The 16849-nt window shown below is 43.8% G+C and overlaps 1 protein-coding gene across 2 annotated transcripts in view; it reads left to right on the top strand.

Annotated features, from left to right (window-relative positions):
* Positions 1-16849, top strand: part of SCAPER (S-phase cyclin A associated protein in the ER) — a 542550-nt gene that overhangs the window by 360520 nt on the left and 165181 nt on the right. For both annotated transcript variants that reach the window (XM_075345474.1, XM_075345473.1), the window contains exon 21: positions 14567-14632. In XM_075345474.1, coding sequence (XP_075201589.1) covers positions 14567-14632 — 66 coding nt within the window. The remainder of the gene's footprint in view (positions 1-14566; positions 14633-16849) is intronic.

Genomic DNA, 16849 nt, shown 5'->3' with positions numbered 1-16849 from the left:
CCTTGTTTGAAAGAAGCTTCTGAACTCTCTCGTCCATTGAATTTGTCAGTTTTTGGATGGTTTGTGCTTCAATTGTTTTGCATGTGGACAGACTACCCTCCCAGAGCTGTTGCTTAGATGTGAACTGCCTCCCGCCATCATAGACACTCCTTGTGATGATGCTCCAGAGTTTCTCAATGGGGTTGAGGTCAGGGGAACATGGTGGCCACACCATAAGTTTGTCCTCTTTTATGCCCATAGCAGCCAGAGATGCAAATGTGTTATTTGCAGCATGAGACGGTGCATTATCATACATGAAAATGATCTTGCTGCGGAATGCATGGTTCTTCCTCCTGAACCATGGCAGGAAGTGCTGTTTTAGAAACTCCACATAGATTATGGAGTTCATCTTTACCCCTTCTGGGATCCTAAAGGGGCTGACAACCTCTCTCCCCATGATTCCAGCCCAAATCATTACTCCACCTCCTCCTTGTTGGTGCCTTAGCCGTGTTTTCATGGGGTGTCCATCAACCAGCCATCCTCCACTCCATCCATCTGGACCATCAAGCGTTGCACGGCACTCATTGGTGAACAAAACAGTTTGGAAGTCCGTCGTCATGTATCGTTTGGCCCACTGGAGCCGTTTCTGCTTGTGTGCAGTGGATAGAGGTGGTCGACAGGATGGCTTACGCACAGCTGCAAACCTCTGAAGGACCCTGCATCTTGCTGTTCTGGGGACGTTGGAGGCACCAGCAGCTTCAAAAACTTGTCTGCTGCTATGACAAGGCATTTTAGCAGCTGCTCTTTTAACCTGACGCAATTGCCTGTTGGAAAGAGTCCTCAATTTCTCCTTATCAGCACCCACACGTGTGTGCTGTGAATCAGATACATACTTCTTGATTCTGCGATGATCACGATGAAATGTCTTGGCAATGTTGATTGTAGTTATGCCTTGACCTAAATACTCCACAATTTGTTGCTTCTCAGCAGCCGACACATCCTTTTTCTTTCCCATTTTGGCAAAAAATGTAGGCTGCTTAATAATGTGGAACAGCCTTCTTAAGTAGTCTTGCCTTTATGTGGACACACTTGCCAAACTAATTTGCACAGGTATCTGCAATTGCTTTCAGTGATATAAAGAGCCCTGACACACATCACCAGCAATGAGTTTACATGACAAACAAAAAATTTCTAACCTTATCACTCCTAAACTCTGTTTGCATAATGATTTGGAACATAGTGTATGTATAGTATTCAGTCCGTGCTTATTGTGCTGGGAATGATACGTTTTCTTGTGTTTGTATCTCAATGTGGGAAAATAATGTACAGGATATTTGCAATGCAATTGTCTGGAGATTCCCAGAGATGAACCTAATTTATGGCCACTTTCTCTGATTGAGCGAGAAAACGGAGTATTGATTTTTAAGATGATGTTTCACCTGTTAAGAGCTTTTCCATAATTGGAAGGCCCCGTCGTGTGAGTCTATGGCTCTCGTCCAGTTCACAATACACTGGGTAAACCAGGCCGATTCTTCCACACGTTTATTGATTTTTAAATGAAGTATCAGAAAAAATCAATAATAATCAACAAATAGAAGGCGTCCGCTGCTGGTGTCAAATCTCAGGGCTGGTTTAATCAATTTAGTGTTCTGTCACAACACGGGACAAGCTAAAATATCATCCGAAGCAAGGCGAGTGGTCAGGTCTGCCATTTGTCAATGTTGTGTAAAGATGCAAGATCAAAATGGATAAGTATGGCATCATTCTGTCAGGGTCCTTGCAGACTGTTGGTATTTTACACCATTTTTCTAGAAGAGACAGAATCCAAAGGTCGTAATACCAGAAGAGATCACCTTGTGCTAATGTGTGCACAGCAGAATTTTCATTACTTTTATTTTAAAGGCTATGGGTTTTTAATTCTTTTCCCCTATAAACATTTCTTTTTTCAGAGACCCTTGCTTAGACAAGGCGCTTTGGGGAAACCAGGTTCTCTGGGCTATAAGATTTCCCTATCAGTTGCTTTCTGCTGTTGTTAATAGATGACCATGCTGAATTCGGTGCTCCTCCCTATTAAAGGGGCATTGTCATCTTCATATACGAATAGTTGTGGGTCCCTACTCTTGATTATTGGCTCACCTAGTAAGGCAGGCTTTGTAAATGGACACTGTCTCCATTCATTTTTTTATGTTTGCTTTCTCAAATGTTTTTAGAACTCCGATAGAGGTGAACATAGAAAGCCATGGATATGTGTCAATTATTACTTTCAGAGTCCCCACAGTAGTTTAACGCAGATTTCACAGCATGTGAGATATCACCACACCTACTGTCTCCTCCCCAAAATCCTATAGAATGTAAGCCCGCAAGGGTAGGGCCCCCTTCCCTCTGTACTAGTCTGTCTATTGTAACTTGTGTATGTTATTCTGTATGTAACCCCCTTCTCATGTACAGCACCATGGAATTAATGGTGCTCTATAAATAAATAATAATAATAATATTAATATCATGAGCTCTGATTTCCTGGTCTAACTTCATGCATGATTAGAAAATGCTGGGAGTAGAGCACATATGACTGACACTTTTCAGATAAGTCTACTTGTGTATGAGCAGAGCAGGCTGTCATTATAAGTCTCACAGAGGAGTAGCCTGCTCTGCTCCTTCCAATTAGAAGTTGGATTACTAATATGACGCAAAAACTCTCCTGCCCCAATAAAGACCTAATCTTTAGGCTATGTGCGCAGTGCATTATTCGTGGCGTTTTTGCACTTTTTTCGGGTGCGTTTTTGGGCTCAAAACTAACTGCATGACTTTGCTTCCCCAGCAAAGTCTATGAGTTTTCATTTTTGCTGTCCGCACACAACGTTTTTTTTAAGCTGCGTTTTCGAGCTTAAAAAGAAAAATGGACATGTCAATTCTTTCCTGCGTTTTTCTGCGTTTTCCCCCCATGCAATGCATTGGAAAAACGCAGCAAGACGCAGCCAAAAACGCACCACAATGCGGTAAAAACGCATGTGTTTTTACCAGTGCGGGGTTTTTTGCGCGTTTTTGACGCTGGTTCGTCTTTATGCATTTTTGTGCATTTTTAGAGGCCAAAAACGCAGCGTCAAAAAATCGCTGTGTGCGCACGTAGCCTAAAGGTGTTAGCTTAGTTCCAGAACTTTGTTATTATGCAGGAGGTTAGACCAGGAGATCAGGGCTGTTTCATTACATCTCACACACTATGATGGTGCTTGCTCTTCATTGTTTTGAGTGTTGTCGCCTGCTTTTGATAGGTCGAAACTCATTCAGGAAGAAGTACACACCCCCAGTGAAAGCTATCTAATAACACCCACATGGACTTAACAAAAGTTAACTCACTAGATTCCAAATACTTTTATTACTAATATCTCCACAATGGAAAGGCAAAAGAAAAAAAATGTTGTATTCAGCTCTGTAGCCACTATTACATTGTGTGTCCAATTCAAAAGGAAAAAAAATGGTGCTGCTTATGTGACTTTTAGATTCATCAGGTTTTGCTGTCATCATAGTTGGTGTGGCTAGTGAAGTATAACACCTTTGTCAATTAAATTTTGTTTACTGTTAATGTAGTAGCTAAGGAAACAATTGATTTCTCACATATGGCCAAACAGGGTTGAACAGCATTTTTTCTTCTATAAAACAAATCATAAGAACTATATTTTTTATTTACCTTTTGTTTTCTGTGTTTAATATCAAAAGTACTATGATCGTCTGAAACATTCAAGTGTGTAAACTGTGCAAAATAGAAAAAATTAGGATGCGGGCAAATACTATTTTCCTACCATTATACATTAGACATGTCTGGAGGTGCAATAATTATAAAGTATGATAATGCCCCTTTAAAAGGTGTCTGTCAACCCCAAAATGCATTTTAAATGAGCTATGCAGTGATATTGAGGTCTAAGGGGCACTTTGCACACTACGACATCGCAGGTGCGATGTCGGTGGGGTCAAATTGAAAGTGACGCACATCCGGCGTCGCAGGCGATATCGTGTGTAAAGCCTTTTTGATACGATTAACGAAAAGTTAATGTGAAGCTGGCGTAGCGATAATGATATCGCAGCTGCGACGGGGGCGGGCACTATCGCGCTCGGCATCCCAAGCATGGGCGTTCGATGTAGTGTGCAAAGTGCCCCTTAGCCCCTACAAAAATCATACTAGCACGTGTCTGAGAAAATAACTTAATTTGTATGGAAATGAGAGGGCTTTGGTGCACCTTGGCATGTTGTTGGCCTCACCCACTTCTGATCGACAATGCTCGCTTCCAGAATGAGCACTGGCTAAGGTCAGCCTTCTTGTGTATGCTTGCGCACTGACAACGCCTGTGCCCCGCCATGTGGGCAAACACAGTGGCTGGGTGTGTTCTCCTCCTTGACATCTTTCTGCTGAAGCAACTTTCTACATTGGTACACCCAGAAGTGTAGTAAATGGCTTCAGCAGAGAGCAGCCAGAGAAGAGAACACACCCTGCCACTATGTGCGCCAAGCAGTGTCCCTGCGCACGCGTACATACAAAAGCTGACTTTAGGCAACGCTCATTGTGGGAAAGTAACGCTGTCAAGCCAATGTGGGGATAATCCCCCAAATTTGAAAATGAGATGAGGGGGGCATAATGGTGCCAATTAATACCAATTAAGTAAATTGCTAGCATGATATTATATAGAGGCAAAAGCGGGCTTTACACGCTACAATAAATCGAACGATATGTCGGCGGGGTCACGTCGTAAGTGACGCACATCCGGCATCATTAGTGTTGTTGTAGCATGTGAAACCTACGTGCGATTGCGATTGTACGAAAACACGTTGATCGCATACACGTCGTTCAAATTCTAAAAATTGAACGTCGGGTTGTTCAATGTTCCCGAAGCAGCACACATCGCAGTGTGTGACACCCCGGGAACAATGAACTGCAGCTTACCTGCGTCCCGCCTGCAATGCAAAGAAGGAGGTGGGCGGGATGTTTATGTCCCGCTCTTCTCCGCCCCTCCGCTTCCATTGGCCGGCTGCCGTGTGACGTCGCTGTGATGCCGAACGTCCCTCCCACTACAGGAAGAGGATGTTCGCCGCCCACAGCGAGGTCGTATGGAAGGGTAAGTACGTGTGACTGGATTTCATCATTTGTGCAACACGGGCAACAAATTGAACGTGCTGCACATACGATGGGGGCGTGTGCGATCGCATACGAGATCGCATGTGTAATTGTAAGGTGTAAAGCAGGCTTAAGCCCCCTATATCACTGTATAGCTCATTTAAAGTGTATTTTGGGGTGACAGACTCAAGAATTTCCAAATAGGGTATCTAAAAATGGTGCTTCTAACCAGACAACCCCTTTTAGTGGTGGTCTTAAAATTGAACTGTTTAATAAAACGATTAATGAAATATTAATTTTTTGTGCTCTACAGCCGGAGAGAAAAAACCTATAAGGAGTGAGTATAGTGCAATTGTGCTGGTTCATGGTATAGAAAGGGTTACACACTTCAATTCTTCTAAATCCGTACATTATAAGGGGCAGAGGCGAGCAGTGGGACAGAGGGTGATAAATGGCTTATTATTTCTCCGTAGAAGTTTTGTTGGTCTTATTAATATTATTTATATCCTTAGGTTATTAAATTAGGTTGTAGAAAACGTGATGATTTATGTGCAGGCGTATGAACTATGTAACATGTGAGGAGGGCCTGTCACAGAAACACTTTAATCTGTCAGAGCGGAGGGATGTGAATATGACAGAGTCACAGGAGAAAACTCTACTTAGCACTGTATTATCTGATGAATGGGACTAGTCGCTTTGCTTATATTATGGTCCAAAATGTTTAGCTGCTGCCTGGGAAAATGGTCTGAGACTTTTCTAGGTAGGAGATCTATAAAGGATGATAGAAAATGAAATACCGGCCATTATTAGAAAACCTAACTTTTGGCTATAGGGCTAAGTATTTCTACCTGGCATATGGGCAGGATATTGCAAAAGTGTTTGCTGCTTTCGGATCTTCCTATAGCCCTTAGCACTAAAGAGATACGATGAGATAACTTAACCGTTTTTTCAAGTGCCACTTTTGTATGGTTATCTTCTTGATTAAAGTGTGTGGGGTTTTTTATCAAAAATATTGAATATTATTAAAAACACACTGAACCTTGCTTAAAGAGGTGGTCCACTACTCAGCATAATAACCACACAGCAATGTAAAGATAAATAAGGAAGGCTTTTCTCAAATAGCTTCTGTAGTCAATTGCTATTGCGATCCACTCATTCCCATGAACTGACCCCCGGGCTCTGTGACCTCTGAGATCCAGTGGTTCCACAACAACTTCCAGTTGACCCGACATCACCGAGGCGGGACGCAGTCTCCCTAAGTGACTGGGCTGTGGGCGGAGTTTTACCGCTCGACACAGCCCAGCATCGTTCTTGCTTACAGCGCTCGGCAGTGAAAGAGAGAACGTACAAGATGCTGAGGTGTGACGCTGTCCAATCAACCTTGCTGTATTTTTTTTTAAATCTGAGCATAAAGTACAGCCTTGTATACTTCAGAATTCATCCAGCTGCTTCTGTCTTCAGTCACATCATCAATAAACAGTAGTGACCCAGTGCCATTGGAAGCTACAGTGCTGTCCAAAAGTATTGGCACCCCTGCAATTCTGTCAGATAATGCTCAGTTTATTCTTGAAAATGATTGCAATCACAAATTCTTTGGTATTATTATCTTCATTTAATTTGTCTTCAATGAAAAAAAATAAAAATAATTGCCATAAAGCCAAATTGGATATAATTCCACACCAAACATAAAAAGGGGGGTGGACAAAAGTATTGGCACTGTTTGAAAAATCATGTGATGCTTCTCTAATTTGTGTAATTAAGAGCACCTGTAACTTATCTGTGGCACCTAACAGGTGTTGGCAATAACTAAATCACACTTGCAGCCAGTTGACATGGATTAAAGTTGACTCAACCTCTGTCCTGTGTCCTTGTGTGTACCACATTGAGCATGGAGAAAAGAAAGAAGACCAAAGAACTGTCTGAGGACTTGAGAATCCAAATTGTGAGGAAGCATGAGCAATCTCAAGGCTACAAGTCCATCTCCAAAGACCTGAAAGTTCCTGTGTCTACGGTGCGTAGTGTCATCAAGAAGTTTAAAGCCCATGGCACTGTGGCTAACCTCCCTAGATGTGGAAGGAAAAGAAAAATTGACGAGAGATTTCAACGCAAGATTGTGCGGATGGTGGATAAAGAACCTTGACTAACATCCAAACAAGTTCAAGCTGCCCTGCAGTCCGAGGGTACAACAGTATCAACCCGTACTATCCGTCGGCGTCTGAATGAAAAGGGACTGTATGGTAGGATACCCAGGAAGACCCCACTTCTTACCCAGAGACATGAAAAAGCCAGGCTGGAGTTTGCCAAAACTTACCTGAAAAAGCCTAAAACGTTTTGGAAGAATGTTCTCTGGTCAGATGAGACAAAAGTAGAGCTTTTTGGGAAAAGCCATCAACATAGAGTTTACAGGGAAAAAAAAGAGGCATTCAAAGAAAAGAACACGGTCCCTACAGTCAAACATGGCGGAGGTTCCCTGATGTTTTGAGGTTGCTTTGCTGCCTCTGGCACTGGACTGCTTGACTGTGTGCATGGCATTATGAAGTCTGAAGACTACCAACAATTTTTGCAGCATAATGTAGGGCCCAGTGTGAGAAAGCTGGGTCTCCCTCAGAGGTCATGGGTCTTCCAGCAGGACAATGACCCAAAACACACTTCAAAAAGCACTAGAAAATGGTTTGAGAAAAAGCACTGGAGACTACTAAAGTAACCAGCAATGAGTCCAGACCTGAATCCCATAGAACACCTGTGGAGAGATCTCAAAATGGCAGTTTGGAAAAGGCACCCTTCAAATCTAAGGGACCTGGAGCAGTTTGCCAAAGAAGAATGGTCTAAAATTCCAGCAGAGCATTGTAAGAAACTCATTGATGGTTACCGGAAATGGTTGTTCGCCGTTATTTTGGCTAAAGGTTGTGCAACCAAGTATTAGGCTAAGGGTGCCAATACTTTTGTCTGGCCCATTTTGGGAGTTTTGTGTGAAATGATCAATGATTTGATTTTTGTTTCATTCTCTTTTGTATTTTTTCATTGCAAGCAAAATAAATTAAGTTAATAATACCAAACAATTTGTGATTGCAATCATTTTCAAGAAGAAACTGAGTATTATCTGACAGAATTGCAGGGGTGCCAATACTTTTGGTCAGCACTGTATGCATGCCCGGTCATCACACTACCTCAACCATGTTTTCCAGAGGATGTGGTGCGCTTTGGATCATGAGCTGTTCAAAGCCTTCTCCATACTTTCTTCTTTCCATCACTCTTGTACAGATTGATCTTTGTTTCATCTGTCCATACAATGCTTTTCCAGAACTGGGCTGGCTTCTTTAGGTGTTTGGGTTTTTTTAAGTAAAATCTGGCCTTTCTACTTTTATGGCTGATTAAGGGTTTGCACCATGTGGTGAACCCTCTATATTTGCTCTCATTACGGCTTCTCTTTATGGTAGACTCAGATACTGAAACACCTACTTTCTGGAGAGTGTCTTCACTCGGGTGGATGTTGTGAAGGGGTTTTTCTTTACTTTGGAAAAGATTTTGCATCATCCATCACTGTTGTATTTGAAGGACATCCAGTCCTTTTTTACTTCCCAAGATCACCAGTGCACGCTCTTTTTTGCAGAATGTACCAAACTGTTGATTTGGCCACTCCTTAACATTTTTCCTATCTTTCTGATGGGTTTCTTCTTTTTTTTCAGCCTAATGATGTTCTGTTTCTCTTCCATTGTGGGCTTCTTTGCCCACATGTCGTGGGTTTACAGTAATAGCTTCCAAATGCAAATGCCACACCTGGAATCAGCTCCAGACCTTTTACCGGCTTAATTGATAATGGTTTAATGAGGGAATAACCTATGCAGCTCATTAATGAACTTTTGAGTTTATTGTGCAATTACTTCTGGTCTTTAAAAAGAGACAGCTAGGTGGATGTATGGCGTGCCCTATACCCCACCACAAAAGATTACTCCTACTACTCCCCAGCCCATTCATCATATAGCCGCCTCGACATGATCCTCCTGAGCCAACATGTCCTGACGTGGCAGGTTGAAGCGTCTATTGGGAACCTTTCTCTCTCCGATCACGCCCCGGTCTTTGCTCACTTTACTCCTCCAAATAGCTCACAGCGCCCATGGACTTGGCGCCTCAATGAAAATTTGCTTAATGATCAATTGTGCTGTAGTGAAATACGGAGCCACATATCTGAATTCTTGGAAAATCATGCCAGCGACCCGACCCCTCTTCCGACACAGTGGGAGGCGCTAAAGTGTGTAGTTCGAGGTTTATTAATTAAACATGGCTCTAGATTGAAGAAGGAGAGGTCTTCCCTTATCACAGAGCTCCTACAGCAGATTGCCTCTTTGGAAGCCGCACACAAGCAATCCCTTTCCGCCACGGTTTATGCGGACCTCACAAAGGCTAGGGAGGGGCTGAGGGACCTTCTCGATCAAAGGTACAGGAGACAAAGGGCCAAGTTAAGTCGATATTTATATGAGCATTCAGACAAGTGTGGGAGAGCCTTGGCTCGTTTTCTGCACCCCAGAAATGCTATTGGCCATGTTCCAAAAATCCAGACCAGGGGGGGGGACCCCGACCCAAGATCCCATCCAAATTGCAAACCTGTTCCGTTCGTTCTATGATGACCTCTTTAATTTGAAGGGGCAGTTTAGAGATATGCCGCCACAATCTTTCCAGCGTAAAGTTAACGAATATGTGCAGCAAACTGCACTCCCTCAGATCTCTGAAAGGGATGCGGTAGCCTTGGAAGAGGACTTTTCCACAGAAGAGAGCCTCGCCATAATTAAAGCCTCCCCGAATGGTAAGAGTCCAGGTCCGGACAGATTTACCTCCAAATTTTATAAGATATTTGGTGACCAAATTGTCCCTTTCCTCACGAGGGTTTTTGGCTCTGTATCTGGAGACTCCCCCTTTGTCGCCCAGTCCCTAGAAGCACATATTAGTGTTCTACCCAAACCGGGGAAGGATCATTCATCTGTCTCTAACTACAGACCCATCTCCCTCATCAATGCTGACATCAAAATTTTTGCCAAGGCTCTCGCCAATAGACTGGCTCCACTTCTTCCCGGTATTATTCACACTGATCAGGTTGGCTTTGTATTGGGTCGTGAGGCCAGGGAAAATACCAACAAAACCCTTATTCTTATGGCGCGGGCTAAGGCCAGAGGTCTCCCTACGTGCCTTCTCTCCATTGATGCAGAGAAGGCCTTTGATAGAGTCAGCTGGGAGTTTGTGATGGCCTCTCTGCGGCAGGTGGGACTGGGAGACAAATTCATTGAAAGGGTCTCTTCCCTTTATTGGAATCCCTCTGCCAGGGTCAAAGTCAATGGGTTTCTCTCATCACCAATTGCAATACATAATGGTACACGTCAGGGGTGCCCCCTTTCCCCCCTACTTTATGTCCTGGTTATGGAACACCTTGCCGTGGCCATCAGAAACAATTCCATTATCCACGGGATAGGGGTGGGGGGTGGAGAATGCAAGGCAGCTCTTTACGCAGATGATCTACTTCTGTTCATTTCACAGCCTCGCCTTTCCTTCCCCTCACTTATTCAAGAGTTTGAAAAATTCAGTCACCTCAGCAACTTTAAGGTCAATTACTCCAAATCCGAGGCATTAAACATATCTCTCCCTGATGCTGAGGTGGATCATATCAAGAAAAATTTCCCCTTCAAGTGGCAGGCCTCCGCCATTACTTACTTAGGGATAACAGTCCCCATGGATCTCTCAAAACTATATCAGCTTAACTACCTTCCCCTTCTGAACAGGACAAGAAAGGATCTTACCTCATACAATAGTAAAAGACTATCCTGGTTTGGACGAATAAATGTTATCAAAATGGACGTTTTGCCTCGCTTTTTGTACTTGTTCCAGACGGTCCCCTTGGTTCCTCCTGCGGCCTTTTTCTCCAGCCTGCAGTCAGTTATCACTCGCTTCGTGTGGGGAGGTAAGTGCCCGAGGATAGGCTTCACTACCCTTTGCAGACTTAAAAGCCAGGGGGGGGCTGGATTGCCCAACCTTAAACTCTATCATAAAGCGGCTCTACTGATGCGATTACTAGATTGGCAATATGGGGCCACAAAGCAGTGGGTAAGCCTAGAAGAAATGGACCACGAGATCCCCTTGCGTTACCTCCCTTGGATTAGCTCGGGCTCCAGGGGCCAGCCTCTCTCTGAGGCTGATCTCTTGAGGGCGACATTGAGGACGTGGGATTTAGAAACCAAAAGGGGTCGTCTGTCCAGGGGGTGCGGTCCCCTCTCCCCTATCTTTTCAAACCCAGATTTTGCCCCGGCAGTTGGGGCCGATGTTTTCCTGTGCCGGAGGAGGAGCGGGGACGTGCGCTTCTTTCACATGCTTCAGGGATCCCCATTGCCCACATACGACTTGCTCTCTGCCTCTGCCTTGGGAGGGGCCATACCCTGGTTTGAATACTTCCAGATCAGGTCTTTCTTGACCAGATCAGGCCAGGAGGCACTTTATGCTGCCCCCCCCTCCTCGTTTGAAAAGCTCTTTCTTTTGGAAGAGACTCCGGGACATACCCTGTCCCTTATCTATAACCTTTTGATCCAGAAGGGGGATGTGGACGAGCTCAAATTTGTGGGGGGATGGAGTAGAGACTTGGGCGTGACTATCCGGGTTGAGGAATGGAGGACTGCTTTTCTTTTCACTCACAAATTTTCTAGGACTTGTTCGGTCCAGGAAAAGGGTTATAAAATTCTCACCCGCTGGTACCGCTGCCCTCTTGCCCTACACGCAATCTTCCCTTCAGTGTCAGACAGATGTTGGCGGTGTAATCACGAGAGGGGGGATATGTTGCATATATGGTGGAGCTGTAGCCTCATTAAGCCTTTTTGGAGTGGGGTCTTCTCGGCATACAATAGCATTAGTGGGGAGGCCCTCTCTGGTTCTCCACAAATCGCTTTCTTATCTATACTACCGGGGTCTGTTAAATCTCAGAAAATGGGACTATTGCGGTTTTGCCTAGCGGCTGCCCGAGCCGTGATCCCCAGACACTGGAGGTCCACCCGTGCCCCCGCCTTGGATGAGTGGCTTGAGGAGATGGGCTCCCTTTACAGAATGGAGAGTCTCACTGCTGAAATTCAGGACGCTACTGAAAAATGTATTAAGATCTGGAGTCCCTGGGTCATTTTTTTTGGATTCTCCAGACTTCAGGTCCCTCTTTGGGGTCGAGTTGAGACTCTACCTAGATTTTTCCTGCTAGTTATTCCCGGCCCTTTCTTGCCCTTCCCCATGATCCTTTTCCCCGTCATCATTCACTTTGTCTACTTCCCTCTTTCTTTCTCTCTTTATTTGTTTTCCTTCGACTGACCATTATGTGCCACTATGGTATGAATGGTAAATCTTTGCTGTTTATGGTATAGTTTATGGATTTTATACTTTTATAATGGTTCAAGACAGAATGATATAAATGTTCTTAAATGTTCTTTATTGTAACAAACTGTATATGGCTGCAACCATGCAAAGCCTTTCATGTTTCATTGCATTCTTGGTTTTTTATTTGTTTTGTCTCTATTTGGGGGTTTGCCTTGGTCTGCAGCCCTGCTTATTGTAACCAACCTTAATTTTTCAATCAAAAAGAGATTAAACATAAAAAGAGACAGCTACATAGTAGAGAGCTGTAATTTATAAACTCTTACTCTAATTAGGATGTGAATACCCTCAAACTAAATTACCACTCCAGTGTTTTTATTTTTATTTCACCGCTAGGGTTGTGCTTTAAATCTAAGTGTCTTGCCCCTAGTCTATTATTCGCTGAGAAAGAGGAGAGAAAGAAGTATGCAAACAATGGATGATCTCCTAAAATTTATTCACAAAAATAAAAAAAAAGTAGTCAAACATTTAAAAACAGGGTTTGTGTTTTTGTAAAGTCCGTGTTCGGCATGACCACCGAACATCAGGTTCGCTCATCTCTAGTCAGTAGCCCTAAATTCTCTTGTTCCAAAAGTCCTAGCTAGCACACAACTGATAACTCTACTTTCCAGATTGAATTATTTTACATTTTAAAACATTAAACATCAGCTTTTATTACTTTTAACAGTTTGCCAGTAATACAACCAATTTCAGTGTTAGGCTGCTTTCACACCTCCGGTTTTAGCAGAGCCGGCCCATCCGGCTCTAAAACCTATGCAACGGATACGGCGACAAAACCGCATCCTTTGCATACGTTTTTGACATGCGGCCCGTCTGGTTTTTGCCACTTGCGGCACGCTACTGAGCATGCGCAGTGGGGAAAAAACGCATGCGACGGCCGGATGCAGTGTTTGCCGCACAACGCCGCATGCAGCGTCCATAGGCATGCATTGCAAATCGCGCCGCATCGGCCGGATGCGGCGCAATGCGTTTTTTTTTTTGCTGGACAAAAAAACGCGACAGGCAACGTTCCATCCGGCCGTCGCATCGGCTAAATCTGCCACATGCGGCAAAAACCGGATGGAATGCAAGCCCATGCGGCACAATACGGCACTAATGAAAGTCTATGCAAAAAACCCGCAACCGGCGGCAAAAAAAAAACGGTTGCGGTTTTTCTGCAGAGCGCCGTATTGTGCCGCACTGCAAAAACCTGATGTGTGAAAGCAGCCTTACAGACACCCCCTGTGAAGTTTGGCCCTAATGCCGCCTCAGCATGCAGAGCTATGATACCGGTGCTCTAACCATGTGTACCTTTTAAAATTGGATCTTTACATGCTCTCGTCATTTCAGCCTAGGTCATGCTAGACGTTTAGGCCATGGCTGTATAATGTATCTCTGAACTGCTATAAACAGCACAGTAGTATTTTTTACATTATTTGCAAAGTAACTCATACCAGCGAGAGTCCAACGCGAGTCTTCAGTGAGCGTTGACATCTCCTGAGCTGCATCTAAGGCATTTTACTTAACCAAACAGTATCCTAACCTGATGAGGGGCAAAAACACTGAAACAGTACAATCTACAGATAGATGTCTTCTTTTGCTGTGTGTTTTTTTGGATACATCTTTTTCCTTAGTGCGTTGCCTTAAAAATAAGTCTCTTTCATATGTGCGTGTTTTCAGCGACAGCTTATACTTCCCCCGACTGAGACAGGCATATTGAATAACGGGCAAGTCGCTTCCATAACTTATGGACATGTCTGGCTCCATATGTAACGTGATGTGCTGATCTACTTTCTAATGAGTGTAGGAGCTGACTTTACATTGCATGCATTATTCTGGTCTGGAAAATGGATCAGAATAGTGTATGCTGGGATTTTTCCCATGCAGACCATTGGTTCGTGCTAAAAAAATCAGCCATGTTTTGTAGAAACACTAGCTATAAAGGGTCTACGTATGATCTGCAGCACGCAAATCACACATGGACCGACTACACACACGTCTTAATGAGAGTGATGTTAGATAATGATGTATTTTCTGTCATATGTATAAAAATAAAAAGTTTGAACATGTGAATTTTTTTTGTTTCACACGGTGCTGTATGTTTTTTTTCAGAGTGAAGGAATACGAGAGTGTTCTGGAGATGAAAGCTCCTGTGTCTGACTCTCCATACAAAGCTAAGTGAGTAGAAGTCTTGTGATGTCAGTGTTTGTACGTTTCCTAGGGAGAGAATGGAAAAGCTGATAATTAGTCTGTGTATGGTGACGGAAAACTGCAGTACGGTTCAGATTATTGGGGTCCTGTTTCAAAACCCACAATGTTTCAATGTTACGTTTTACAATAGTTAAAGGGATATTCCCACCTCCAATATCCTATCTCAATGTGTACCAGGTGTAATAATAATAGTAGCAAATACCTCCAATTAGAAATGTAGTATAGATCTTCTGATTCAATATGTTGTTACCTCATGTTGAGAGCATTGCAGGACCTTAGGTATCCATGATTACGACCACTAGCAACTAACTGTCACGAAATCTGTGGTCGTAACCATGGATACCTAAGATCCCGCAATGCTCTGAACATGAGGTAAGAGACAATGAATCAGAAGAACGATACTACATTTCTAATTGGAAGTATTTGCTACTATTATTATTACACCTACTACGTATTGGGATAGGATCTTGAAGTTTGGAGTACCCCTTTAAGCATAACTGTCAGCATATGTATAGTTTACCTATTTTCTTATAAATATTAAGTGTATGCGCTATATGACACTTAGCAATCTATATATCCAAAATGTAATTTTGTCCTTTTATTAGGTACCTTTCACCCCTATACTCCATTCACATGTTGCATGAAATCTGCATGGAAGAGAATGCTGCCGATTGTAACATTTACAGCATTTTCTATTCTTCCTTGGATTTGCCCCAGATGTATCTGCACATTTCACATACTTTACCGTGAGAGGAATAATCTGTATAAATATCTGCCCATCAGCCCAGCCTAATCCTTTCACCATCCCTTCATTCTGTTTGCCGTCTTTTCCTCTAAGCTGTTAAGGCCCCGTCACACTAAGCAACATCGCTAGCAACATCGCTGCTAACGAACAACTTTTGTGACGTTGCTAGCGATGTTGCTGTGTGTGACATCCAGCAACAACCTGGCCCCTGCTGTGAGGTCGCTGGTTGTTGCTGAATGTCCTGGGCCATTTTTTAGTTGTTGCTGTCCCGCTGTGAAGCACAGATCGCTGTGTGTGACAGCGAGACAGCAACAACTAAATGTGCAGGCAGCAGGGAGCCAGCTTCTGCGGAGGCTGGTAACCAATGTAAACATCGGGTAACCAAGAAGCCCTGTCCTTGGTTACCCGATATTTACCTTTGTTACCAGCCTCCGCCGCTCTCACTGTCAGTGCCGGCTCCTGCTCTGTGCACATGTAGCTGCAGGACACATCGGGTTAATTAACCCGATGTGTGCTGTAGCTAGGAGAGCAAGGAGCCAGCGCTAAGCAGTGTGCGCTGCTATGCTCTGTGCACATTTAGCTGCAGCACACATCGGGTAATTAACCCGATGTGTGCTGTAACTAGGAGAGCAGGGAGCCAGCGCTCAGTGTGCGCTGCTCCCTGCTCTCTGCACGTGTAGCTGCGTGCGCTGGTAACCAAGGTAAATATCGGGTTGGTTACCCGATATTTACCTTAGTTACCAAGCGCAGCATCTTCCACGCGGCGCTGGGGGCTGGTCACTGGTTGCTGGTGAGCTCACCAGCAACTCGTGTAGCCACGCTCCAGCGATCCCTGCCAGGTCAGGTTGCTGGTGGGATCGCTGGAGCGTCGCAGTGTGACATCTCACCAGCAACCTCCTAGCAACTTACCAGCGATCCCTATCGTTATTGGGATCGCTGGTAAGTTGCTTAGTGTGACTGGACCTTTAGTCACTTGTAGGCCAAACAGTTGCTAAAGCTAACAGAATGGGAATTTATATACAGGCTGAATGCATGAGGAATACTGACAAATTAGAAATAATTATCTAGATTATGAGAAAAATGTGTATCTTTCTTTTTTATGCTTTTATTTGAATGTTTTACTCAGTATCTAGATTCGTTTTAGCCCTTGCTGCACTTTCTTCCATCCATTTTCAATTGCTTATTATACAGTACAAGCAGTTTCAATAATTTAGAATTGTATTCAATCTATTTGGCAACTTGCTGTTTTCATTCATGACAAAAAATTGGGGGAGGCTGATTCGAAATGTCGTTCCATTTTTGTGCAGTGGATTGAGATAAGCAGATTGCTCCAGCGTCCAATTCAGTAGTACCTGGCAGATTGGCTGAAGGCTCACGAATCTCTTACCTTCTGGCTTTGCCGGACCAGCTTTTGATTAGCCACTAACCCTCTCACTCTA

Source organism: Anomaloglossus baeobatrachus, chromosome 4 (genome assembly GCF_048569485.1).
Source record: "Anomaloglossus baeobatrachus isolate aAnoBae1 chromosome 4, aAnoBae1.hap1, whole genome shotgun sequence".
Taxonomy (NCBI): Eukaryota; Metazoa; Chordata; class Amphibia; order Anura; family Aromobatidae; genus Anomaloglossus; species Anomaloglossus baeobatrachus.
The sequence above is the reverse complement of the archived record's forward strand: the minus strand, read 5'-3'. Positions and strand labels throughout refer to the sequence as shown.